Below are 26,860 nucleotides of genomic sequence, written 5' to 3' on the forward strand. Positions count from 1 at the left end.
AGAAGCCCCCCCGGCCCTGGGTGCCCCCCGACCCTGGGTGTCCCCCCCGACCTTGGGCATCCCTCTAGGCATCTGGCTGGGTTCCCGTGCACAGGAGCCACGAGGGTCGTCCCCTCCCCTCACTAGGGCCTGAACCCTACAGGGCAGCCATGCCAGGGGTGAGGAGAGGGCCGCCCAGGCGCTGGCCTGCTTCTCAAGCCCTCGGCTCGTCTCCAGGGCAGAGGCCACCCAAGGGTCTCGGGAGGCAGATGGGGCCGGCTGCCACCTCTACCCGCCGTCAGGGCCTCCGCGTGCCCCAGAGCGAGCCCCACAGACAGACGCTGCAGAACTGGTGACAGCACAGCCAGGCCCAGGGTCAGCAGCCAGCAGTCGCTCGGCACCGCTGTCCTGACAGAACGGAGCCGCCTGGTGCCAGACCTGCCTGCTCCCTGGGGCTTGCCGGCTCTGGCCTCCCAGGTCAGCTCCCAGTCCCACCCCTGGTAACCAGCAACGGTCCCGCTTCCTCTCCACCACCTCCCAGCCCCCCTGCACATGCCGCTCCGAGTCTGGAGGGGGAAGGCTCTGTGCCTTGCCAAGGGGGGACCACCAGGGCTCCCCAGCAGAGCTGCAGACCAGGCCCGGGGCCACCTTTCTAGGCAAGGCTTCTCAAGGCTGGGGAGGCTTTCCCGCTGATACACGGCTTGGTAGAAACAGGCGATATTCCTGAGCTGGGGTAACCGTATCGGGTGTGGGAGAGGGGTCTGGGCTCCAGAGACCACAGAGAGGCTGCGGAGCCCCGCTGGGGAAGGAGGGGAACCAGCCCTCCAGCTTGCGCCTTGTCTCATTCCTGTCCCTGGACTAACCAAAGCCAAGGCTCTCGGTTAAAGGGAGGCGTTTACCCAGCCCTGGTCAGAGGAGAGGGGAGGTGGGCGGGCCCTGCGCGGCCACCTGTCCATCTGAGCCAGGTCCCAGCCACCGGCGCTCACCGACTGCCCACAAGCCCGTCCCAACAGCCTGGCCAGCTCAGGGCAGAAGCCCATTCTGTTTCACACACGGCCACGGGCTGTGCTGGGGACCCGGACGGCGCGAGCTTGCCTGAACGTTTTGGAGGACAGGCAAGGCCCGGCCTACACGGCGGGGCTTGCCAGAGTGGCCGCCACCAGGGAGTCCAGCTTTGGCACAGTGCGCATGCGAGGGGCCCGCGGGAGGGCTGGGCATGCAGCCAGCGGCCCACTCGGCAGCCCCGCCCCATGGCCTGCGTCCAGCGCCCTCCGCGGCTCAGAGGCCGTGTGGGCCTGGGGCGCCTCAAAGGCCGAGGGGTGGGGCCGAGGGGCTGGACAGAAACCCAGGGTGACCAGCGCTCCGCCTTCTCTGGACATCGGTCAAGCAGGCAACATTCTTGTCCACTATCAGGAAAGAGACTTTAGTCAGAAGACACACCAGGACTCACTTTTATTCACCCGGAAGTTGTGTGTGTGGTCGATCCTCGCCGGAAACCCGGGCCTCCCTGCCTGCGTGGCCACGCCCCGGCCACGCCCTCAGAGGAGGAGTCTGGCCAGGGCGCAGGTGCCTGAGCCCCCCTCAGATCCTGACCACCTGGACGGCGGCGCAGGGACTCTGCCGCCCCTCCCCGCCCACGGGCGGCCTCCTGAGGTAGAGGCGGCCGAAGGTGCCTCCCACCTGGCCCTTGGTGAGGCGCCCGGGGTTCACGCAGACGCAGCCGAGGATGTCCTGGGAGAGAAAGAGGAGGCCGTGGGCCGAGGGCCAGGGGGAGACGGCCCCGGACCCCAAAGAGGGCTTTGCGATCTGGGAACGAGGCCACCACGGGCAACCTCAGCCCAACCCGCCGCCCGCCACGGGCTTCCTGTGGAGGGGGCAGCCGGGGAACGCCAGTCAGCCCCCCAGCTCCGAGACAACCCACATCGCCGTTCACTGCTTTCCCACGCGGGAAACTGTGACCTCGCGAGGTTGGCCTGGCTCCGCCTTGGGAAGGGGGGACAGTGTGGGTGGGTTCCCGGGGTGGGCAGGGCCAGCGATCACGACCACCCCTCCGGGTCACCTGACAGCCCCATCTCCACCATGCTGAGGGCCTTCCTGCCGGCCACCTGGGCGGGGACGGGGCCTCTGTCTGGGCGTTTACCAATGCATGCGCTGTCCAGCCAACCCCCCTACAAGCAACGAGGCCCCAGTGCTGGGTCGCAGAGGCCAGCGGCCAGATTAGCAGCCCTGGGCCGGCCAGTGCTGGGCGGCTCTGGTGTTTCTGGAGAAACAGCCCAAGTTCACTCCTACCTTCACGAAGTACCTCAGCTCTGACGGGACTATGAAGACGTCCGGTGTGACGGGCAGCTGTGCGTAGGCGTAGAAGTTCTCATAGTCGATGGCGGTGCCCTCCTGGGGAGGGTACAGCGGGTAGTAGCTGCAAAGAGGGAGAGGGGTCAGGAGCAGGCGAGGCGGACCCCTGCGGCACCGTCCCCTCTGGCGGGCAGCCTGGCCATCGAGCCCTCCCCCCCCCCGCATGATCAAGGGGTTCCAGCGAGCGCTCACCTCCTCTGGGTCAGGATGTGCTTGAGTATCCGGCTGAACCTGTCTGAAGTTCCGGAAGAACTGGGGGAGGAAGGCGAGTGAGAAGTGGGAGGCACTAGACGGACCTCCACGGTTGTGACACAGCGACAGGGGGACACCTCGGGGAGTCCACAGACTGCCCGCAGGCAGCTGCTCTGCACCCCCGGGGAAGGAGAGAGGAAGCCCCCGTAATCGAGGCCAAGGGAGGCTGCCGGCGAGCTGGTCTCACGCAGGGTCTGCAGCACCTCCTCGTGGGGCTTGTGTGGGGGTCACGCCCCTCCCCACCCCTCCCCGCCGCCCTGCAGCCCGCAGCGGGGCCTGAGGGAACCCGCAGGGACACCGGCACTTGCTCAGCTCACACACCGGGCGGCGAAGGGAAGGCGGCAGGGAAGAAGGGGTGGAGGGGTTTCTGTGCCTCCAAGTCGAGGGCAGGACAGAGCAGAAGAGAGGCGCCCCCGGCGGAGGGCCGCTCAGAACACCAGGGCGAGGGCCGCGTGCGGCGCTCAGGACTTGCTGGCCAGGACGGTCGGGCAGCCCTTGGTGTCCGGGCCGGGGAGAGGACCGGATCCCGGGCGCGAGCTGTCCCGCCTGCCGGCCTGGCCACGCTTCTCACCTGCTGATCTCCTCGGCGCCCATGTGGAACAGCAGATCCGTGGACGTCAAACCAAAGATCACCCCGCTGATGGACAGGCTGCAGGGCTCGGACACGAACCGCACTCGCTGAGCGAGAAGGGTGCAAACAGACCTCTGTACGCCCAGCTGGAAACTTCTTCCCCGGGACAGTGCGGGGGTCTCTGAGGCTGCGGGACCACCAAACGGAACTAAACCCACCCTGGTAAATTCCAACCACCCTGGCCTGTTAGAGAAAGGAGCTCAAGACCTGGGAAGGGCCTCTGCCCGACTGGTGGCCCGGGGTCCGAGCCGGGGCAGGTACCTTTCTGTCCTCCTGAGCCAGCTCAGGGTAGCTGAATGGTGGCTGCGGGTACACGGGCTCATGGTGCACGTCTCTGAGCGATGGCACAAACACGAGGTGGGAGCCGGAGCTACAGGACAAGGGCAGCGTGTGAGCGGCCAGGCCGCAGGGCTGAGTGAGAGCGGAGACAAGACCCCCCCCCCACCCCGGGGAAGACTCAGGCCCGGACTCCGCCCTGCAGAGCGGCGTCTCCCGGACCCCGCGAGCGCAGCTCGTCCCGCTCCCGCTCAGCCACGCTGAAAAGATTCTGGCCGCCCAGGCCGCCTCCTGCAAGGTGGCACCCCCCAGGCACAGGGCAGCGTCTGAGTTCTAGAAAATCTAGAAAGACAAGGACTGGGCCAAGAATCACAGCCGCAGAGCAGGCGCAGGGACAGGAGTTCTGACTCCGCCCACTATCGGCACAGGGGCCACAGGGGCAGGGCATAGGCGTTCAAGTCTCCCTGCCACACAACCCGCGTCACCAGCGAGGCTGGGGTCCCTTCCCCGGGAGAAACCAGCGTGCCCCTCAGATCCTGAGGCCGGCTGCGCAAACACAGGCCCTGACGGGCCGATGACACAGGCGTTTCCAGGGCGACGGGAAGCAGACGGTGGCTCCCCTCCCAGCCGGGGCGCCTCTGCTCACACAGCACGCAGGGGACGGACGCCTCGGTCTCCGCCGCTCGCCAGACTGCGCTGCAAAAGCGCAAGGACCGTTTCACAGCCACGCTGAGAGCACAGGTGCCGCAGGCGCTTGCTCTGCCGGCGGCGGGGAGAACCTCTAGGGTTGCAACACCCACGCGAGGAAAGCTCTGACTCGGGCCGACTGGTCACCTTCCCCGGCCACACAAGAGGAAGGGAAAACCCTGCTCCCTTGGCTGCCCTGGCTGCCCCCAGCACAGAGGCCTACCATATACCACACAGGCTGACGTGGCCACCTGGGCCCACTTAGCAGCCAGCAGCAGCCCTGAGGGGTCCAGCCCTCCTCTCGCTTCCCAGGCACACGCGCCTTCTCGTGTGACGAGGCGCCAGTGACGGCTGTCCCACTTAACACTCGTCACCTCTGCTCAAGGAGTGAGCCCAGGCTGCTGCAACCGGAAACCAGAAACCTGAGGTCAAAGGTGCTTTGCATATCGGCTCCGAATCCTTTGACCTGGGCAGCTCACTAACAACCCCAGCCCAGCATCAGGGTGCAGAGACTGGTGGCAGCTTGCCTGGACGGGACAATCTGTGCTCCTGGTCCCGAGGGTTCAAGGTCCATGATGGACACAAAGGACCGGGGAGCAGGTGCTGCGGTCAAGGGACAGAGTTGCTGGCTCAGAAGAGCAATGGTTAGAGGAGACAGCCCCTGCTCAGTCACCAGGCGGCTCTGCTCAGCACCGCACAGCCGCACCCGTCACCGTGGCAGGTGCCCCTGCCGCTCCCTCGGACAGGAGGGGCCCGCCCAGCTTCCGCACTGGCTCCAGCCCCACTGCTAGACCAGGTCAGGGCTCTGCACCAGGAGTTCTCCACCTGAGCGCCGTTTATCTGTGGTTTCTGGAAGGTGGGGCAGCCTGCCCTGCCCTGGGCCACACGCTGGCCTCGGATGAAAGTGCCTGGTGGTGCTGGGCACTCACCCAGCCCAACAATGCCCGCTCTGTTCTTTGTTTGTGTCCTTGCTGTCAATACCACATGAGGCGAGGAACCAAAATCAGAACCATCCTCGAACCAAAAGCACCAGCCACGGCTCGGCACTGCTACAGTTCCTGCCGCCCCGGAAGCTGACAAGAGGGGGCACAGCCTGCTCCTGTTTGTTGGGCGGTTATCTCCTGAGGAGCCGTAAGCATGCTCGGATTCAACGACCCTGACCCAGGTCATGACAGATCTGAGGAAGCAGAGGGCAGGCACTTATGTCACCCTCATCAGAGGGAGGGACGGAGAGGCAGAGCCAGCCTCTGGCCGCCACCAGCACAACTCGAGCACCCTGACTTTGGGTGCTTCAGGGTGCTCTCTACCAGGTCCCTAGTCCAATCAACTACTGTGGCTGCTCAACGGCCAGAAGGTGGACACATCTTAGTTTTTTTTTTTTAAGATTTATTTACTTATTTGAAAGGCAGAGTTATAGAGAGGCAGAGGCAGAGGGAGAGAGAGAGGTCCTCCATCCATTAGTTCACTTCCCAGATGGCAGCAATGGCCGGAGGTGGGCCGATCTGAAGCCAGGAGCCAGGAGCTTCTTCTGGGTCTCCTAGGCGGGTGCAGGGGCCCAAGCACTTGGGCCATCCTCCACTGCTTTCCCAGGCCACAGCAGAGAGCTGGATCAGAAGTGGAGCAGCAGGGACTTGAACCAGCATCCATACAGGATGCCAGCACTGCAGGCGGCGGCTCTCCCCACCACACCACAGTGCTAGCCCCTACATCTTGTTTTAAAAACCACCTTTGTTAGGGGCCGGTGTTGTGGCATAGTGGATTAAGCCGCTGCCCACAATGCTGGCATCCCATATGGATGCTGGTTTGAGACCCAGCCGCTCCACTTTCAATCCAGCTCCCTGCCTATGCTCTTGGGAAAGCTGCAGAAGATGGCCCAAGGGTTTGGGGCCTGCACCCAAATGGGAGACCGGGAAGAAACTCTGGGCTCCTGGCTTTGGTCTGGCACAGCCCCAGCTATTGCAGTCATTTGGGGAGTGAACTAGTGGATGGAAGATCTCTCTCTGTATCTCCTCCCTCTTGAACTCTGCCTTTCAAATAAATTTAAACAACAAAGAACAAAACCAAACCAAGCTACCTTTGTCACACAGACCAGTTTCCAAAAGCTTAGCCTAATTTTTTTTTTTTAATCAATTCAGCTACAAGAAAAGCAAATCCTGGTGAAGATCCATCACCTACACCAACTTCTTTCAAACCCTCACATGGGGGAGAAGGGACAGGAACCGAGGGCGGCAGCTTCCTGAACTTTCTACTTTTAGCTTTAGCCGCTTCCTGGAACAGTGACTCCTCTCCGGTGAGCGGCACAGCTCCGGGCGCTGCCTGATGCCTCACTGCACCGGCTGTCTGAGCTGTGCAGGGATGCGAGCTCCCACCCACCCAGAGTTCCTGCCACCCCTGCTCTGGCCTCGGGCAGCGCCCCAGGCAACACGGGGAAGCACTGACTCACCCCAAACCCTCCCAACAGGGTCGCGTGTGTCAGTCACCGACCACCTCAACAACCTCCCGGGAAGATTCCCTTGATACCAGTCTACACAAAAGGGAGCGAGCAGAGGAAGAGCACAGCAGGAGAGCGAGGCCTCCGCGGTCCTCTCCTCCCAAGCCTGTTTATCTCCGCGCTTCCCAGAGATGCCGCCCGCTTGCAGTTCAAGGGTCCTGTCTGACCCGGGCAGTTCAGAAGGACGCAAGGGGAAGGAGCCACCATCGCTTTCATAGCTTCAGTCCTCACTGGGACGCCCGGGAAAACCTAGGAAGCCGAGGGCTCCGGCCACCGCTTTGAACCTGACCTTCTCGTCCCCTCGATGATCGTACGCAGACACTGCTTGAACACGTCTTCGAACGGACTCGTCAGGAGACAGTTCTGCAAGAGGGAAGGAGGACTCAGGGCGTGGACGCCGGGCGTTTATCCGCTTTCGTTAGGTGGCCGCCAGGTGCCAGCTGTCGGGCAAGGAACTGAGGGACCTGCAAGCATCTAAGAGCTGTGGTCCCTGTCTGGGAGGGCCTGAATCCGTCTCCCGAACACAGCTGGGAGCGAGACAACAGGCGCTTCGATTCCTTGTCGAGGGAGGTCAGAGGTCCCGGAACTCAGAACAGGAGGCCCTGGCCCCGGCCACACAGACGTCCCAGGAAAGCCTTTTGTGTTTACGCATCTGAGGACAGCTCCACGACCCAGGGACACCTGCGCCTGTGCTGGTACTCTGTGTCAGGTGTCACAGACCAAGGAACGCAGGGACTGGTGTTTTTGTATTTCCCACCCCAGCTTCCAGACAGCCCTGTCAAGGTCAAGATCTTTATAAAAAATGCCCTGCTACAATGTGTTTGATTAGCTACAGGATTAATTCAGGTTTATCACAGATGTGGATCAACTCCGAAAGGTGCAAAGAGGGGCCGGCGCTGTGGCTCAGAGGATAAAGCGCCACCTGGGAAGCTGGCCTCCCACATGGCTGCTGGTTTGAGTCCTGGTTGTTCCACTTCTGACCCAGCTCCCTGTTACCGGCCTGGGAAAAGCAGGGGAGCACGGCTCGAGTGTATGGGCACCTGCCACTCACATGGGAGACCTAGAGGGAGCTCCTGGTTCCTGGCTTTGGCCTGGCCCAGCCCTGGCCATTATGGCCTTCTGGGGAGTGAACCAGTGGATGGAAGATCTCTGTTTCTCCCTCTCTCTCTATAACTCTGATTTTCAAATAAATAAACCAACCTTAAAAAAAAAAAAAGGTGAAGAAAAGTTGGGCTTTGTACAGCTACAAGCACCCAGCCCTCACCCTTGTCCCACCCAAGGTACTTACCTCCACCTGTTCATGCTTGGCATCCAGGAAGGGACCCAGCTGCGAATGAGCCAGAGGGGGAAACAAAGGCACCAAGAGAACCAATCAGAGCTCAGGTGTCTGCAAACACCTCCAGAGAACCTGTCCCAGCACTCCTCTGCCCAGGGCCCCTGCTCCCCACTGCTGCCTGGAGAGTCTGGGCAGTTAGGAAATGGGGCAGGGTTGGGGTGCCCCTGAGCCCTGGGTGCAGGGTGGTCCCAGGGACTGTTCCTTGCTCTACTGACCCCCTCCCAACATAACCTTTGTTCTCATTTTCTAAATCCAGCAAGGGAAATTGACTACCATGCTGACAGTAGCACTCTAAGCTTTAGAAAGGCGCCATGTGGATGCTGGTTCCAGTCCTGGCTGCTCCACTTCCGGTCCAGCTCCCTGCTAATGGCCTGAGAAAGCAGTGGAGGATGGCCCATGCGCTTGGGCTCCTGCACCCATATGGGAGACCCGGAAGAAGCTCCTGGCACACAACCCTGGCCGTTGCAACCATTTGGGGAGTGAACCAGCAGATGTATTTCTGTCTCCCTCCCCACCTCTCTCCGTAACTCTTTCAAATAAATAAAAATAAAACTTAAAATAAAAAAAGAACCAAAAAGTACTTTCATAATTAAGATTAATTTATTTATTTGAGAGGCAGAGTTACAGACAGAGAGGACAGAGAGATCTTCCACCCATTCGTTCACTCCCTAAATGGTCGCAACGGCCGGAGTTGGACCATCCAAAACCAGGAGCCAGGAACTTCCTCTGGGTCTCTCATGTGGGTGCAAGAGCCCAAGGACTTGGGCTGTCTTCCACTGCTTCCCCAGGGCATAGCAGAGAGCTGGATTGGAACTGGAGAAGCTGGGATTCAAACCAGTGCTCATATGGGATGCCAGCACCCCAGGTGGAGGCTCAACCTACTACGCCACAGTGCAGGGCCCCAAAAAGTATTTTTAAAAAGGAGAATGGGGGGCTGGCGCTGTGGTAGGGCAGGTAAAGCCGCCATCTGCAGTGCTGGCATCCCATATGGGTGCCGGTTTGCTCAGCTGCTCCACTTCCAATCCTGCTGTCTGCTCTGGCCTGGGACAGCAGAAGATGGCCCAAGTCCTGAGCCCCTTCACCCGCGTGGCAGCTCCGGAAGAAGCTCCTGGCTCCTGGCTTCAGATCGGCACAGCTCCTGCTGTTGTGCCTAATTGGGGAGTGAACCAGCAGGTGGAAGACCCCCCTCTCTCTCTTCCTCTCCTTCTATGTGTTAACTCTGACTTTCAAATAAATAAATCAATCTTAAAAAAAAAAAAAAAAAAAGAGGAGGATGGGCTGGCCATGTAGCCTAGCAGTTAGGATGCTGGGTGAGGTCACTGCATCGCAGGCTGGAGCGCTGGTCTGGACTCCGGTCTCTGCTGGCAGACCCTGGGAGTAGCAGTGGAGGCTCAGGTAACTGGGTCCCTGCCGTCTGTGTGGAGACGTGGATGTGTCCCCGTCTCCCAGCTTCAGCCTCGGCCCAGCCCTGGCCATCTCAGGCATCTGGGGAGGGAGCCAGTGGATGAGAGTGCTCTCTGTTCATGCGTCTGTCGGCCTCACACACAAGAAAACACTTCTTAGCAAAAAGGAGGACCGAACGATGTGCTTCCCAGAAATTCAGACCTTCACTTAGACCCTTCCTAAGGGCTGATTCTCAGTTCCTGTGGGGCCTCCCTGTCCAAAGCTGCCCCAAGAGGCCTCTTACCAGGATGCAGACGTCCGGCCGGTCATGGTTGATGACGGTGATCAGGTCGAGCAGGGGGTCATACGTGATGCTGTCAGACGTGGTGTACGGTCCGCAGGCGACCAGGACCATGGTTTGCTCACAATCTACGACAGAAAGGATTGCCAGACATCCTGGGAGGCGGTGGTGACAGCAGAGGCTGTGCCTGTGTCCCTGCCACCTGTGAGAGACCTGGATCGAGCTCCCAGCTGCTGCCTGGCTTCTGCCTGGCTCAGCTCAGCCACAGTGGGCAGTGACCAGCGAATGGCGCCCCCTGACAGAAAGATGGAAGAAAGGAAGAAGGGAGGGGCTGATGCTGGATGGGGCAGGCACTTGGCACACTGGACGAGTCGCTGCTCAGGCTGCCTGAATCCTACATCCAAGTGTCTGGTTTCAGTCCTGGCTACTCCGCTTCCAACCCAGACTCCTGCTAGTGGGCGCTCTGGGGGCAGCAGATGTCGGTCAAGTACTTGGTGCCTGTCACTCATGGTAGAAGACCTGCATGGAGCTCTGGGTTCCTGGCTTCAGCCTGGCCCAGCCCTGGCTGTTACTGGCACTTGCGGAGTGAACCAGTGGATGGAAGATCTTTCTTGTCCTCAGCCTTTCAAATAAAATGAAAAATGAACAAATGCAAATTTTTAAACAAAGGACTGCTATTAGGACGTCGCGAGCACAAAGAGCAGCGGGGGACGGCACAGGACTCGACGTACTGAGTCTTCACGGAGGAGGCCCTCACCCCGCCCTCGAGTGACGGGCAGGCGGGCAGACACGGCCCTCACCTCACTGGAAACCTGATGCCTCGGAGAGTAGTGAGTCCTGTGAGCGAGCACCATATACTGAGACCTGAGAACGTGACGGCTGCCAACTAACAGGTGGGCGGTGTGCACAGCATGGACACAGGACAGCAGCGAAGGGACTGGGCGGTGTGCACAGCATGGACACACGGGCACAGGACAGCAGGGGAAGGGACTGGGCGGTGTGCACAGCATGGACACAGGACAGCAGGGGAAGGGACTAGGCGGTGTGCACAGCATGGACACAGGACAGCAGGGGAAGGGACTGGGCGGTGTGCACAGCATGGACACACGGGCACAGGACAGCAGGGGAAGGGACTGGGCGGTGTGCACAGCATGGACACAGGACAGCAGGGGAAGGGACTGGGCAGTGTGCACAGCATGGACACACGGGCACAGGACAGCAGGGGAAGGGACTGGGCGGTGTGCACAGCATGGACACAGGACAGCAGGGGAAGGGACTGGGGGGTGTGCACAGCATGGACACAGGACAGCAGGGGAAGGGACTGGGCGGTGTGCACAGCATGGACACAGGACAGCAGGGGAAGGGACTGGGCGGTGTGCACAGCATAGACACAGGACAGCAGGGGAAGGGACTGGGCGCTGTGCACAGCATGGACACACGGGCACAGGACAGCAGGGGAAGGGACTGGGCGGTGTGCACAGCATGGACACAGGACAGCAGGGGAAGGGACTGGGCGGTGTGCACAGCATGGACACAGGACAGCAGGGGAAGGGACTGGGCGGTGTGCACAGCATGGACACAGGACAGCAGGGGAAGGGACTGGGCGCTGTGCACAGCATGGACACACGGGCACAGGACAGCAGGGGAGGGGACGGCACACGGTTCAGGATGGTGCACAACTAAAACATTTCCTTCTGGAGTTTCCACTGACCATTTTTGGGCTCCAGTCGGATGTGACTGCAGCGCTGGGAAGCAGAAGCCCAGGTAGCCCAGGTAACCCGGGCACACGGTGAGCATTCTCCCCAGCGCAGGAGGGTGTGAACTGAGTGGTAGTGAGGAAAGTATGTGCTGGATGAGGCGTGCTTCCCGTGAAAGGACATTTCAGGAGAAGGGCAAGGCAGGTCCAGGAGAGCACTGGGCCCTGGGTGTGTCCAGTGGGAGGGACTATGTGATGGCCCAGGCAGCTGGAGGACGTGGAGGAGGTGTGCACCCAGAGCGCAGAGACAGGCTGCAGGTGCCGGGGTGCAGGGGCCTGTCCCCAGCCCCTCTCCTAACAGCAGCCAGGCCAGCAAGTTCAGGGCGGCGTCAGCTTCCTGTGTGGGGCAGGGGCCGAGGTGAAGTCTGCCCCATGGCCACGCCTTACTCTGTGTCTCCACGAGTGCCTTGTTCAATTGCTTGTATGAAACAAAACGCTGAAAGGCCCCCAGCCCCTCAGGCACGTTCATTCTCTTCACTGCCTGAGCTGATCTGATTCCACCGTGCCATCCTCGCCTCCATAAACACAAGTCTACTGGGAATACACAGTGTCCTAAACCGCTACATGTCACTCCTGGTTCCACCTCGTCCCTGGGGAGACCTTGCGCTGTCAGCGCACAGGGGGTGGCGGCAGGCTGCAGTGCTGGGCATCCCAGTGCCTCGTTCACGGAAATGCAGGGACCGTGGGCACTGGATGTGGCAGTTAAGGCACAGGGGACAGCCGCATCTCGTACAGGAACCTCTGGGACTGAGCGACAGCTCAGCTTCTAACTCAGTTCTTCCTGCTTTGTGCCCTGAGCGGCAGCAGGTGGCTCAAGTACTTGTCTTGCCACCCACACTGGAGACACGGAGTGATTCTCGGGCAGCTGGTTTTGGCCGGGCCCAACCTGGTTGCTGCAGGCATCTGAGGAGTGAACCAGCAGATGAAAGAGCTCTCACTCTCTCCTAAATAAATTAATACATTTTAAAATGCTCTGAAATATTTTGTGGCAAAGTTTGTTAAAATTTCTCTTTGCCCTTTCCTCACCCAGATTACTTAACAAATAACACTATGCTTTCTTAGAGGTTCTTTTGTGGGGGACTGGCGCTGTGCTGCAGGGGGTTAATGCCCTGGCCTGAAGCACCGGCATCCCATATGGGCACCAGTTCCAGTCCCAGCTGCCCCTCTTCCGATCCAGCTCTCTGCTGTGGCCTGGGAAAGCAGTAGAAGATGGCCCAAGTCCTTGGGCCCCTGCGCCTGTGTGGGAGACCCGGAAGAAGCTCCTGGCTCCTGGCTTTGGATCGGCGCAGCTCTGGCTATTGCAGACATCTGGGGAGTGAACCAGCAGATGGAAGACCTCTCTCTCTCTGCCTCTCCTCTCTCTGTGTAACTGTGAGTTTCAAATAAATAAATAAATCTTAAAAAAAAAAAAAAAAAAAGGTAACCTCCAAGTACCTGCTAAGCGCCAGCCTTTAAGCACCAGGCATCACGTGGTGAGAGCCTGGAGCAGCCCTGAGGAGCACCTGGCTCAGATCTGCGGCCTTGTAGCAGAAGGCCTCCGAGCCCCACGCCCGGCTGCACCCCGACCACCTGTGCATGCTGCGCCTCACGAGCTCTGACAGCTTTCTCGAGCCGGAGGAAGTGCATTCCTGAACCTCTGCGCACTACCCTCACAGTTGGCAAAGCCCGTTTTAGACCAAAACTTACCCCCATCCTCTTCTGTGGGCTCATAGAACGGAAGCGGCACACCCTAAAAACAGGGAGAAAACTCCACTAGGGTCTCGTGCCAGCCATCACCTGGGTCAGGAAAGGGGTGGGCCCCTGACTGGTGAGCATGGGTGCAGAGGTAGGGCAGTGGGGACGGGGGAGAAGGAAGGAGGGATGAGCCTCTGTCCTGCTCCTTAGAGCTAAAGCCCGCAAAGCTGAGGGGAGCTGCCATTTTTCTCTACCGCTCAGAACAGCGAAGCGACCAGTCAGTGGTCATCGGTGAGCTCCAGGAAACACCGAGAAACACGTGGGAGAGAACAGGTGTCTGCTACGAGTGCTTCCAGGCAGAAAGGCAGAGGACGTCTTGCTACTTTCTCTGGCTTTGATGAACATTCCTGGAGGCCTGTGGCCTAGAGCAGGAACAGGAAACTGAGGCCTGCGGGCTGAACGCAGCCACGGCCAGCTGCACAGAAGGGTTATGGGAACCTGGCCACCGTCGCTCGTCCCCCAGCCGTGTGGCTGCCTTGGCGCAGTCACGGCAGACGTGTGGCCTGCAGAGCCTCCAGGATTTACTCTCGGGTCCTTCCCAGAGGCAGCTGTCACCCCGGCCTTCAGGCAGGGTCCCGCTCCAGAGAACGGACCGACAAACAAGCAGGCTCTTAAAGGAGCAGCTTCTAGGGCACACAGGACTGCACACGAGCCTGCAGGGAACCAGGGGGGTCGGGGGCCACCACGTACCTCGTAGAGCTTGGTGGCAACAAGTTTCCTACCCGTGATGTTGGTTCCTTCCATAACCACAACCTGAAAGACAGGAAACAGAACAGGACTGCTAAACAGGCAACAAAAGGAGAGGTCTGGAATAAATTATTTTGATGCAATTAAAACAACTGTCCAGCTACTCTCATCTGTACATGTAAACTTAGGGTACTTTTCTAGAAAACAAATTAAGATGCTGTATTAGTAATACTAATTATGCTATACACGCATGATCTAATTTTCACCACAGTCCTATGACGTAAGAATTATTTATCCCCATTTTATGGATGAAGACACTGTTGTTTGGAAGATTAAGTATCCAATCTGGCTCGCAGCCCCACAACAGCTGGGGTGGAGCCAGGACTGATCCTGGGCAGTCATGGCCAGAGCACGCTCGAGAGAATCGGAACCCTGTGGGTGTCGGCTCCTGGGCCTACGCAGCCACACCTCAGGGCACGGGGACGGCGACCAGGAGCAGCTGCCCACGGCACACGCGCGCGCTCTCTCTCTCACACACACCCACACACACACACCCACACACACACACTGTGGCTTGCATCTCAGGGAGGCTCCTGCAACCTCACCTGTCCAGGAAACAGAGAGTATTCTTTTAACTCAGATAAATCCACTGGGATTTGAGCGCCGGAGGAATGCTCCCGGTCCCCCTCAAGAATCACCGACTTGTTGTTCAGCTTCCCGTTGCTGTCACAGCCAATCTGTCCCAGCAGCGTGACAGGTTCCTCGAAGGAAGTTTGCGACATATGAATGAGTCTGTGCGACAGGAGCTCAACCTGGAGCCAACAGAGCGAACAGAAAACCACCCCAGCCACGTGCTGCCCTTGAGCCTGAGCTCACTCGTCATCAAGACTCTCGAGGGGCCGGCGCCGTGGCTCACGCGGCTAACCCTCTGCCTGCGGCGCCGGCATCCCATGTGGGCACCGGGTTCTAGTCCCGGTTGCTCCTCTTCCAGGCTAGCTCTCTGCTGTGGCCCGGGAAGGCAGTGGAGGATGGCCCAAGTGCTTGGGTCCTGCACCCACATGGGAGACCAGGAGAAGCACCTGGCTCCTGGCTTCGGATCAGCACAGTGCTGGCCGTGGTGGCCATTTGGGGGATGAACCAACGGAAGGAAGACCTTTCTCTCTGTCTGTCTCTCACTGTCTATAACTCTGTCAAAAAAAAAAAAAAAAAAAAAAAAAAAAAAAAAGACTCTTGAAGGGCAGCAAGCCCCCCCCCCCCACTGGGAATATGTCCTGCAAGGGGGCGGGCCCCCTCCCAAGCAGCCCTCCAACTCAGTAACTGCTAACGTCGTGACTGTAAGACACCAGACAGCGTTCTAAAAGCTTCCACGTAATTACTCACTTAATCCTCACAACAAGCACCGGGTGGGTACCACTGCGCCTACTTCACAGGTAGCAAGCGACGGCGAGGTCGGTGACTCAGGTCCGTGAGTGAGGCCTGGCTCTGAAGCCCAGAAGTCTGGTTCCAGAGCTACATTTGCCCCCACACGGCCTCTTGACAGGAAGTCCTTCATGCCTGAGCTGCAACCTTCTCTGCTGCTTCCTGTCATCCCCCAGCCCGGGAGCAGAGGAAGTCCCATCTCCCACATGACTGTGCAGCCCTGCCTCCTCCTCCGCTTCCTAATTTCCTTAGAAGACCCGGTTTTACTCATATGCCCCATCTGGTCATTCTTCTCCAGATGTGAACTGTGACAAAGGTGCCTTAAAGAATCTTCTAGAACACATCTCCCCTTAGATCGAGGACTATTCCAGGACCAGCAGGTGGCACAGTGGGTAAAGCCACCACCTGCAACACCAGCATCCCATGTGGGCACCAGTTTGTGTCCCAGCTGCTGCACTTCTGATCCAGCTTCCTCCTAACACGCCTAGGAAAGCAGTGGAAGATGGTTCAAGTGCTGGGGCTCCAGTGTCAAGGTCACCCACATGGGAGACCTGCTGAAGCTCCAGGCTCCTAGCTTTGGCTTGGCCCAGCCCTGGCTGTTGTGACCACCTGGGGAATGAACCAGCAGATGGAAGATCTCTCTCTCTCTCCCTTTGTCCCTCTCTGTAACTCTGATTTCCAAATAAAGAAATATATATATATTTTTTTTGACAGGCAGAGCTAGGCAGTGAGAGAGAGAGACAGAGAGAAAGGTCCTCCTTCTGTTGGTTCACCCCCCAAATGGCCCCTATGGCCGGCGTGCCACTCCAATCTGAAGCCAGGAGCCAGGTGCTTCTCCTGGTCTCCCATGGGGTGCAGGGCCCAAGCACTTGGGCCATCCTCCACTGCACTCCCGGGCCACAGCAGAGAGCTGGCCTGGAAGAGGGGCAACCGGGACAGAATCCGGCGCCCCGTCCAGAACTAGAACCCGGGGTGCCGGCGCCGCAAGGCAGAGGATTAGCCTAGTGAGCCGTGGCGCCTGTCAGAAATAAATCTTTAAAAATGAATTTAAGAATATTTTAGAGAAACACAAGCATGAAGTGAAGACACTATCAGCAACTGCCGATCTGGAAGGACAGAGACCAAACGAGGGGACAGACAGTGGGTCTATGCCCGAATGATGGGTCTCAGAAAACCCCATCCTGCCATCTGGAACCCGGATGCTTCTATTTATGGGGTCTCCAGGAGGTGGCCTATGGCACCACCATGGGGAACAAGGCCATCAATCTTTGTTCATGTACATGACCTGGATCCAGAAACTGGTGCTGTGGTGTAGTGGGTAAAGCCTACAGCGCCAGCATCTCATATGAGCGCCAGGTCAAGTCTCGGCTGTTCCACTTCCTGCTAATGAGCCTGGGAAAGCGGCAGCAGATGGCCCAAGTCCTTGGGCCCCTGCACCCGTGTGAGAGACCAGGAAGAAGCTCCTGGCTTCAGATCAGCCCAGCTCCGGCTGTTGTGGCCATTTAGGGAGTGGGCCAGCAGATGGAAGATTTCTGTCTCTCCCTCTCCCTCTCTGTAACCGTGCCTTTCAATACATAAATAAATCTTAAACAAAAACACAACACCCGATCCAGACAGGATCCTGGTCACAAGGCCAAGGGCAGGCATGAGCCTTTCTTTAGAAGCACCCACTTCCCCAACCCCACCAAGAGCAGCGTTCAAACCAGAACACAGACCAGGGCGAGCAGGCAGGCGGCTCCGCCACCCACTTACACGACAGCACCCACTGAGGGCCGTGAGAACGTCTCTTACTTGTGCTGGGACGAGAAGGGGAGTGAAAGCCTCAATCTTGTAATGTTCTCTGAGTTCACTGCCGAGTTCTTCTATCTTACAGGTCAGAACTGCAACCCCAGAGGTGAGAGAGAGGCGTTTGAAGACATTTCACTTGTCAGGAAGAAACACAGCACATCGCAGAACGTCCACGTCCGTCACTTGCAGAGCGGGAAGGGCACCAGGGACGTCAGGCAGCTCAGACCCTCTAACGCCCCCAAGCCCGTCTCCTGACCATGGGTGCTGGATGCAGCCTCCACTTGGCACAGGACACCCCCCCCCCCCCAGGTGACCACCGTGATCCCGGGAGCCCAGGACGAGCCGGAGGGCTGCCAACGCAGAGGCCGGAAACGTCTTTCAGCGGAGTTTCTTTCTGGCACAGGCGCTCGTCACTGGGACTGGTGACGCGCCCTTCTTCAGCAGCGACATGACTTGGGAGAACGACGATGGTGTCAGCCCTGTCCCTCCACTCACAGGGAGCCCACCACTCACACTCAAAGGCAGCTTGGAACTTGCTCTACCAGCCAGCCCTAAGCTTTATCACTCTTTCTAAACCCTGCCAGGCGGTTTTAGAGTCTCTAAGGGAAGAAGGCTCACCTTCTCGAACGTCTGGGAGCTTCTGAAACATGGATTTGTAGCTCCCGGTGAGGGGCTCTGGATACCCCAAGACTTTCAGGCTGACGTTTCCGGCGCCTCCGCCCCCAGACCAAGACACCCCCTGCGCCGAGCCGAAGGAGGTGACCACTTCTCCTCGGTTACTTCTCGAGTTGTATTTCTGGGAGGGCGTAGCACTAATCAGAAGCAAAACAGATCAGTATCACTGTGTGTGTATCTCAAAGGAGAGAGGAATAAAATGAGGTTACCTTTGGAAACAGGGACTGGGGAAAGCCGAGCCAGCCTCGTGTGCTATAAACCAATCCATGTAACAGCCAGACCTTTCAGGAATTTCAGGAATGAGGGGCCGAGGAGGAAAACCAAAGGTGCTTAGAGAAGTCCAGACAGGAATGTATTTTAAAGGTTGCTGCTCCCCTGGCATTAAAACTGACCAAAACCCAAACTTGGAATTGGCTAAAAAGCAGGCTCTGTGACTGTCTAACGTGTTAGCCGATCACGTGAGCCTGCAATCAAGCCAGCTGTGCTGAGAACGGAGCTCACAGGCAGGAACGACGGCAGACGGAGCTAAATACGATGCGTCGACTTTCCCCAGCGTCCCCGGGCTGGAGACGGCGGGGGGAGCCGGTGGGAGCCCACGCGCCCCCTCTCCAGGGCTCTGCTGACCAGCTCTCCTCACTCCTTTCCCCACTAGCAAACGACACCTCCAAGCACAGGGAGGCTGCCCACCTGCTCAGGCGAAGCAGATCCCCTCAGTCCTTCAGCTGTGAGCACTGTGCCCGGAGGGCTGCTTTGTTTACGGCACTAAACCCCTGCAGGAACCAGCGTCACACGGGACCCGGCACAAGCGGTGCCCTCGCTCCTCCTTGCCAAAGAGAAGCTCCCAAGGAGCTCAGTTAATCACCTCTACCCCCAGCGCTGCCTCTGCCTGAATAACTTATGTAACTTGCATGAATTACAAAACCCGTTTCTGATGTCAGCTTTATTAGTGTCTATGAAAAATGACGAGGCAGCACGCCCCCGACCCCTCGGAGCCCTTCCCTGTGAAGCTCCCAGGGGCGCCCATTACAGCAGGCCCCGGACGCAATCAGACGCCGTCCCCAGGCCTGCAGGCCTCAAAGCACTGCGTGTTTAGAGAATGGTGCTGGCTCATCTGTGAGAGCCGTCCCTGCACACCAGCTTCAAGGACACCCTTGTACGACTAGAAAGCTTATTCCCCAAAAAGGCTGGAGAACTCCCGGAGCACTGGGCTGCGCTATGGAGCCCGAGTACCCTCCACAATCTGAGGGGCACTCGTCCCCGTGGCCGCTCTTCTGAAGGGGCAGAGCTGGGACGGTGTGGGGCGCAGGTCAAGCCGCCACGGAAACACCCACGCCCCGACTCGGCCACTCTGCTTCCATCCCACTGCCGCCAAGGCGCACCCTGGGAAGCAGCAGGTGATGGCCCAAGCAGCTGGGTCCCAGCTTCCCTCCGGGTGGAGCTCCTGGCTCCCGGCTCCGGCCTGGCCCAGCCCCAGCTGTTGTGGGCATTTGGGGAGTGAACCAGCAGATGAAACAGCTGTCTCACTCTGCTGCTCTGCCTTTCAAGTAAGTTAACTAAATACAAACATAAAAAAATCAAGTGATAGAGCCTGAGAAATCTCAAGCTCTCGTCAGTCTAAAAGAGGTGGTGGCTCCCGGGCCTCACCCAGAGGGGCCAGCACTGACAGATGCGTCCTCTGCCCATGGGGTTCTCGCACATAAGACGTGCCATTTACAGCCTGCAGTCACTGGCGACCTCTGTGGGTTTATGTGCAGTGGTGGTGGCAGGGATAAACACCAATTAACTCAGCACAGACTCACAGTGAAGACGACTGACTAGCTGTGACCTGAGTGAGGAATAATCAACAGGTTACACGACACTATGAACAAAGACACGTGCTTTTTCTTTTGAAAAAATAATTAGGTTGAAAGAAAGAAGAAGAAGAAAGCAAGCCCAGCAAAACACAAACTAAGAGAAGCAGGTGGAAACCCACTTGTCAGACTGGCAGGTTCCTGGACAGACGGGCTGTTGGCTGCAGAAGACGCCAGTTCCCGATCTAGGAAAGGCGCCTGCAGAAGTGGGTGGGCAGCCAGTCTCCCCCATTACTGTGAGAAGCAGAAATCTGCCACAAAGGCAGCGCCGGGGAGGCCGGGGGCACTGGCTCTCCCGGTGGCTCTCGGCAGAGGTGCCCTCCGCCCAGTTAATCAGTTACTCTGCGGTCAGCCTGCAGCAGCCAGCCAGCGGGGGCTGCTCTGGGGCACCTGGAGGCACCCCAGTCTGATCCGTACCTTGGAGAGAAACTCGACGGAGAAAGCAGCTGGTGGGGGCTACGGGCAGACACAGTCCTTTTCGTCAGGGGGGTTTCCGGGGTGGTGATAGCTCGCTTCTGAGAGCCCTAGAAACCAGGAAACAAAACCCCAGTCACTCGAGATCCAAGGTGCTCACTGAAGTACAGTTCCTTCGCAAGGGCACAGCACCCAACGAGAAGGCTGGCTCTCTTGTTTGGGCCCCATCGTCCAAGCAGAGCCCCAAGAAACTTCCCACAACCATGACCCGACATTCATCAGCACCGTCCCCAGTCTGAAGGCAATTACGAAAAAACACAAATAATATTTTCCAAAAAGGACAGCCAGGCGGGCAGTCTGCTCACTTGCCGCCCTCACTTCTCTTTGCTTTAGAACATTCGAGTTTTGCAACCCCTAGCTTTGACCTGTGCGCACATTTTCCTGAAGAGGGATGGGACCGTGTCCCAGCTTATTCTGGCAAAGTCTACCACACATTTCCAACATCAAGAAGGGACAGGCTCCAGGCAGAGGACACGAGGATACGGCTGAGCTCACACTTGGAGAGCAGTCAGCAAACACCTCACTGCTGGTCACTTCTGCACTCGGGTTTTTTGTTGCTGTTGGCTCATCAATAAGGATCCAAAGATAAGACCAGAATGGAGGCTGAACTCCACAGCCCAGAGACGGGCTGTCCCCTCAAGTCTAGGACAACTGAGTGTAACACAGGAAAGACAACCCTCGTCTGGACTGCAGCCAGGAAGCCGGCCTGCCCGAGAGAGCTCCTCCCGGCTGCTGCTGAAGGCGCGCTCCAGCTCCTCCCGGCCGGCTGCTCGTGGCTGCCGACTGGTGGTCAGTGTTAGAACGCCAGAGCATGGATTCAAACTGCCATTAAACAGCTACAATGGAAACTACATCTCAATTCTTTAGATTTTTACTAGGGACTATTACATATTAGGTCAAATACAAAGATTAAAATTTTATTTATGAAGAAGCAGTGGGATGGGAGAGAGGAGGGGGTCTCCCATTCACTAGTTTACTTCTAGGACCTGATCCAGGTCTCCCTTCTGGGTAGAGGGACTCACCCACTTGAGCCATCACTTGTGGGCGAGGAGAGTATCATTAGCAGGAACCTGGAACCAGGACATGGGAACGGGTATCCCAACAACCTGGCCAAATACCTGTCCCCTAGAAAGGCTTCTGATATTTTCTCAAATCATTATCATCATTAATTTTAGATTTATTTATTTATTTACTTGAAAGTCAGAGTTTTAGGGTAAAGCTGCTATGGTGTAGTGGGTAAAGCCACCGCCTACAGGGCCAGCATCCCATATGGGCACCAGTTCAAGTCCCCGCTGCTCCACTTCTGATCCAGCTCTCCACTATGGCCTGGGAAAGCAGTGGAAGAGGGCCCAGGTCCTTGGGTCTCTGCACCCACGTGGGAGACCTGGAAGAAGCTCCTGGCTCCTGATCGGCGCAGCTCTGGCCGTTGTGGCCAATTGGGGAGTGAACCAGTAGATGGAAGACCTCTCTCTTTCTACCTCTCCTTCTCTCTCAGTTTAACTATGACTTTCAAATAAATAAATAAAAACAATAAAAAGAGTTTTATAGAGAGAGAGAAAGAGATAGACAGAGACCTGTCCTCTGGCTCACTTCCCAGATGGCCACAATGGCCAGGACTGGGCCAGGCCAAAGGCAGGAGCTCTATTTAATTATTAAAAAGACTGAATTATTTATTTGAAAGAACTATAGAGAGGGGAGCGACAGAGATTCCACGTGCCTCTAGCCCAGGCACATCCTGCATCTCCTGAGCTGTATTCACGTTTCAAACTGGTCAATATGTCAATGCAACTCACTCAGCTCGGACTCCACGGTCACAGACTCTGATTCATCACCGAGGCTCCCTAAGCAGGCATTTCCAGGGCAGGAGTGGGGTGTCCTGCATGTGCTGTTTCAATCAGAAGGTTATCTACTTTAAAAAGTAAATCTGCGGAGCCAGCACGGTGATGTAGCAGATAAAGCCGCTGCCTGCAGTGCCGGCATCCCATATGGGTGCCAGTTTGAGACCTGGCTGCTCTACTTTTTGTTTTGTTTTGTTTTTTGTCTTTGACAGGCAGAGTGGACAGTGAGAGAGACAGAGAGAAAGGTCTTCCTTTGCCATTGGTTCACCCTCCAATGGTCGCCGTGGCCGGCGCACCACACTGATCCAATGGCAGGAGCCAGGTGCTTCTCCTGGTCTCCCATGGGGTGCAGGGCCCAAGCACTTGGGCCATCCTCCACTGCACTCCCTGGCCACAGCAGAGAGCTGGCCTGGAAGAGGGGCAACTGGGACAGAATCCGGAGCCCCGACCGGGACTTGAACCCGGTGTGCCAGCACCGCAGGGCGGAGGATTAGCCTAGCAAGCCGCAGCGCCGGCCTGCTCTACTTCTTTTTTTTTTTTTTTTTTTTTTGACAGGCAGAGTGGACAGTGAGAGAGAGACAGAGAGAAAGGTCTTCCTTTGCCGTTGGTTCACCCTCCAATGGCCGCCGCAGCAGGCGCGCTGCGGCAGGGGCGCTGCGGCCGGCGCACCGCGCTGATCCGGTGGCAGGAGCCAGGAGCCAGGTGCTTTTCCTGCTCTCCCATGGGGTGCAGGGCCCAAGCACCTGGGCCATCCTCCACTGTACTCCCGGGCCACAGCAGAGGGCTGGCCTGGAAGAGGGGCAACCGGGACAGAATCCGGCGCCCCGACCGGGACTAGAACCCGGTGTGCCGGCGCCGCTAGGCGGAGGATTAGCCTAGTGAGCCGCGGCCCCGGCCCAGCCTAGCAAGCCGCAGCGCCGGCCTGCTCTACTTCTGATCCAGCTCTCTGCTATGGCCTGGGAAAGTAGTGGAAGATGACCCAAGTCCCTGGGGCCCTACACTCGTGTGGGAGACCCAGGAGAAGCTGCTGGCTTCAGATCAGTACAGCTCCAGTTGTGGTTGCCATTTGGGGAGTGAATCAGCGGATGGAAGACTCTCTCTCTCTCTGCCTCTACCCCTCCATAACTCTGCCTTTCAAATAAATAAATCTTTAAAAACATCAGCCTACTAAGAGGTAGGTTCCTGGAAGTCATTCTCGAAGAATATGATCAACCCTGGAAACAGACAAGTCAGATAAATTCTGGATGTCTGAAGCGGTCAGTGGCCCCCGGGGTACTGCAGTTCCGGGTGCTTGCACAGAGCGCCAACCAGCTGCCATTATTCATGAGGTCTCCCCTGCATGCACTGGGACAACCGCAGCAAACAAGCCCAGGCTCCTTCCTCAGGGAGCTTCCATTCTAACGGAAGGAAGATAAAGACAAATGAGAAAACACAAGGGGCCTTCAACATGTTCACGGAAAATGGTGTATTATGGAGAAACCATGCAAGGATTCAAAAAATTTTTTTGCATTAAAATAAATATTTTTAATTCCATTTTTCCACAAGCTCTCTAAAATAGCTGTATATAACACACCTGGTAGTAATAAGCCCTACTGAGAAAAATAAAGCAACAGAACAAAAGACATAAGGGGAGGGGGAGGGAGTTTACAACACTCAGCAGGTATGGCACCTAACAGGGGACATATGAAGTGGACATGTTTAAAGAATAGCATGGTGGGGGCTGGCGCTGTGGCGTAGCGGGTAAAGCCACTGACTGCAGGACTGGTATCCCATGTGGGTGCCAATTCGAGTCCCGGCTGCTCCACTCCTGATCCAGCTCTCTGCTGTGGCCTGGGAAAGCAGTAGAAGATGGCCCAGGTCCTTGGGCCCCTGTACCCGATTGGGAGACCTGGATTAAGTTCCTGGCTCCTGGCTTCGGATTGCTGCAGCTCCAACTGTTGCAACCAACTGGGGAGTGAACCAGCATATGGAAGACTGACCTCTCTCCCTCTGCCACTCCTTCTCTCTCTGTGTAACTCTGATTTTCAAATAAATAAATCAATCTTTAAAAAAAGAAAGAGGACGGGAGGAAGGAAGGAAAGAAGGAAGGAAGGAAAGCATGGTGGTCAGTGCTGGGGTGCAGCAGGTTAAGCCACCAGCTGCAGTGCCGGCATCCCATATGGGTACTGTTTTGAGTCCCGGCTGCTCCACTTCTGATCTAGCTCCCTGCCAATGTGCCTGGGAAAGCAGCAGAAGATGGCTCAAGTGCTTGGGCTCCTGCACCCACGTGGGATATCTGGATGGAATTCAAGGCTCCTGGCTTTGGCCTGGCCCAACTCTCCCTCTCAAATAAATCAATCTTCCAAAAAAATAAAAAAATAAAAAGCAACTCCCAGAATGCAATTTCCAAACATACTACATTCACCTTAGAGGGCGTGGTGTAAGAGTTCAGAAGCGTCTCCTCTTCTTCCTCCACTTCAATTCTAAAAACACTGGTTAAGGAAAACAATGATAAACTTCTGCCCAAGGCAAGAACTGATTAAAGAAGGAATCTCAATATTGGGCCACTTTTATATGTCTTCAAATTACGCGTGCAACTGTAGACAGATTCTAAAACACAGCACGCGACTTGGCGCAAAGACCTGCAGCAGAAAGGATACAGCTCCTGGATGGACACGATGTCTCTGGCCCCAGCGTGCTCGTTGTCCTTGGAGACACCCTGCCGGGCTCTGCCTCTGGACAACCTTTTGCTTAGAAACTGAGGAATACAACATAATGAATTTATCTTTCTGTCGCAAGTCACAGGGGAGGCGTTTCCCACAGCCTTCAGCTAATACAATAAGCACCAAAATACAGTCAAAGACAGACAATTCCTCTTCCACTTGCTGGGCATCGTTCTGGGTACTTGACACCCACTTGATTTAATTCTCACAACAATTAAGTGTGAACGACAGAGCGGCTAGTGGAGGGGAGCAGGCTCAGGACAGGAAGCCATCTGCCCAGGTCCACATTCCAGGACGATTCTGAGTACACCCCAGTGCCCCCCCGCCAGGGCCCAGGTGCGTGTTCAGCTGGCTTGCGTTCTGCTCTTACCTCATGCTCAAAAGAGTTGAGAATCTCGGAGGTAACGCACATCTTACACGTGCTGGTGCAGAAGGCTATAAGCTCGCCTACCATTCCCTCTTCACTCTGTCCATACAGAACGCAAAGCTCGGCCACTGCGGGAATGAAAATCGGACAAGAACTCAGTTCACGTCTTGCAGTCTTGTAGAACACTACCCCAATCAAAGGTTCATCATCCACCAGTGTCAGGCACCGCAGGCACTGGGGCAGCCGTGAACACAGAGGAATCCTTGCCCTACAGTTTATTTCTGTGGCGAGACGGGAAACGCGGAAGCAGGTAGTATGTTAGATGGTTAAATGTGCCAGGTAGAAAATAAAGCCAGGGGCCAGCGTTGCTGCGTAATGGGCTAAGCCACAGCCTGCAACGCTGGTATCCCATAAGGACGCCAGTTCAAGTCCTGGGTGCTCCACTTCTGATCCAGCTCCTGGCTAACGCACCTGGGAAAGCAGAGGAAGACCCGCACCCACATGGGAGACCTGGATGAAGCTCCTGGCTCTGTCCTGGCCCAGCCCTGGCCTTTGTAGCCATTTGGGGAGTGAACCAGCAATGGACATCTCTCTCTCTCTCTCTATCGCTCACTCTGAAACTCTGCCTTTCAAATAAATAAAATCCTTTAAAAAAAGAAAAAAAAAAAGCCAGAAGAGGGGTTGGGGAGTTGGGCAGAGAAGGTAACGTCTGCGTGCAGACTTGCAGGAAGTGAAGCCGTGAGCCAGGCTCCTCCAGGAGCGGAGTTTTCAGGCACACAGGGCACGGCAGATTCCGAGGTCGGGGAGGGTCAGCTGAAAAATTTCTTTTAAAGACCTGATTGATTGATTTGAAAGTCAGAGCTAAAGAGAGGGCGACAGAGGTCCTCCATCGCTGGTTCGCTCCCCAGACGGCCGCGACGGCCAGGGCAGGGCCGGGCCACAGCCAGGAGCTTCCTCCAGGTCTCCCGCGTCGGCGGCGGGGCCCCACACACCCGGGCCGTGGGCAGGGCGCGACCCCGCGCCACCGCTGCACCTGCTGGGCCTCGACGCCAGCTCCAAGCCACAGGTGCACCGAACACCCACCATCCGACGGGAGAAGGACGCATCGCCTAGGCCTAGCCTAGGGTTCAGTGCCAGGTTCCTGCTAATGCAAAGGACCCTGGAGGCGGCGGGGTTCCGGCCGAGGGGCACCTGCTCTGGACGCTGTTTGAGGGCCGGGGGTGGGGGTGGGGGCTGCGCCAGTGGGCGGGACCGGCGCCTCTCCAACAATAAGTGTGGCAAATTCCCCAGAGCCACCTTTCGGGAGCCCCGTCTCTTGCTGTGCTGTCGGGGCTCCAGCGGGCCCGGCCCAAGCCCGCGGCCGCACAGCGCCCCTCTCTGGGAACCGGCGCTTCCGACCCACGGGCACATCTGCTCTCCGGGGCCCGGGCAGCACCCGGGCAGCGCCCGGGCGAGGACTCACATTTCTCGGTCACGGCCTCCTCCCACTCGAGGCCGAAGATCTGCAGCTCCTCCGCCAGCAGCTGCGCCGACGCCGCCATGGCCAGCCGCTCCGCCCCGAGCCGCGGCCGCCGCGGGCGCGGAGCCGGGCGAGCAGGCCTAGGTCCCTCGGGGGGCCGAGGGAGGACGGAACCCCGCGGCCCGAGCCCTCAAGCCGTCGGGAGGCCCCAGGTTAAGGCACAGAAAAATTCCTTTTCAAAAGAAAATGGGGGAGTAGCAGCCCCTGAGCGTCCCGAAGGGGAGGCCTGGGAACCTGGAGAGGCCGCTCTCACAGAATAAATAAACAAAACCGAGCCGCTTCCCACAGGCTACCGCTGGGCGCCTCAGACGGCACCGAGGAGTCGCAAAACACCCGCCAAAGCGTTGCGCGGCGCGCGCATGC

General features: G+C 57.7%; 1 protein-coding gene across 1 annotated transcript; it reads right to left on the minus strand.

Moving 5' to 3' along the window:
- Nucleotides 1-1,406: 1,406 nt before the first annotated feature.
- On the minus strand, nt 1,407-26,860 carry POLA2 (DNA polymerase alpha 2, accessory subunit). The gene is made up of 18 exons (XM_002723403.6): nt 26,441-26,860; nt 24,982-25,106; nt 24,549-24,646; nt 24,314-24,371; nt 20,015-20,121; nt 17,691-17,884; nt 17,076-17,164; nt 14,471-14,626; nt 13,869-13,931; nt 13,131-13,173; nt 9,692-9,816; nt 7,957-7,995; nt 6,958-7,031; nt 3,476-3,584; nt 3,155-3,261; nt 2,524-2,583; nt 2,269-2,395; nt 1,407-1,710 (listed from the first exon to the last, which is right to left on the minus strand). The coding sequence occupies exons 1-18, from the start codon at nt 26,517-26,519 to the stop codon at nt 1,561-1,563; spliced, it is 1,803 nt and encodes a 600-aa protein (XP_002723449.4). The 5' UTR covers nt 26,520-26,860; the 3' UTR covers nt 1,407-1,560.

Source organism: Oryctolagus cuniculus, chromosome 1 (genome assembly GCF_051225735.1).
Source record: "Oryctolagus cuniculus isolate XC-2025 breed Fujian yellow rabbit chromosome 1, ASM5122573v1, whole genome shotgun sequence".
Classification (NCBI taxonomy): Eukaryota; Metazoa; Chordata; class Mammalia; order Lagomorpha; family Leporidae; genus Oryctolagus; species Oryctolagus cuniculus.